Source organism: Apteryx rowi, unplaced genomic scaffold (assembly GCF_003343035.1).
Source record: "Apteryx rowi isolate R43461 unplaced genomic scaffold, aptRow1 scaffold_2390, whole genome shotgun sequence".
NCBI classification, from domain to species: domain Eukaryota; kingdom Metazoa; phylum Chordata; class Aves; order Apterygiformes; family Apterygidae; genus Apteryx; species Apteryx rowi.
Window position 1 is genome coordinate 4,501 of NW_020448742.1, and position 442 is coordinate 4,942.

A 442-nucleotide genomic window follows, 5' to 3' on the forward strand; every position below is an offset into this window, starting at 1 on the left:
CCTCGCGGTAGTGGCCCACGAGCAGGTCGGTGAGGTCGAGGGCGTCGGCGGCCTCCAGGCGGCTGCGGGCGATGGCGGCGTAGCCGGGCGCCAGCGGCAGCCGGCCCAGGGCAGCCTTGAGGCGCCGCAGCTCCGCTTCCGTCAGCTCGTCCAGAGCCGCCAGGATCTGCTCCCGCGACATGCCGGACGCCTGGGCCCCTCGCGGAGTGGGGAGCCACCGGCGCCCGGATGCCTGGGCCCGCCCCCGGGGCCGCCCCGGACGCCTGGGCCCGCCCCAGTGTGGGGAGCGATGGGGACCCGGACGCCTGGGCCCACCCTGGTGTGGGGAGCAACGAGCGCCCGGACGCCTGGGCCCATCCTGGGACTCGGCCCAGTGAGCGCCCGGACGCCTGGGCCCATCCCAGGACTCGGCCCAATGGGCTCCCGGACGCCTGGGCCCACC

General features: G+C 77.8%; 1 protein-coding gene across 1 annotated transcript in view; it reads right to left on the reverse strand.

Moving 5' to 3' along the window:
- Nucleotides 1-181, reverse strand: part of LOC112966225 (apoptosis-associated speck-like protein containing a CARD) — a gene marked incomplete at its 3' end in the record, with an annotated part of 2,425 nt that extends 2,244 nt beyond the window's left edge. The window contains exon 1 of the mRNA XM_026066109.1: nucleotides 7-181. Within this exon, the coding sequence (XP_025921894.1) occupies nucleotides 7-181 (175 nt within the window). The remainder of the gene's footprint in view (nucleotides 1-6) is intronic.
- Between the last annotated feature and the right edge of the window lie 261 nt (nucleotides 182-442).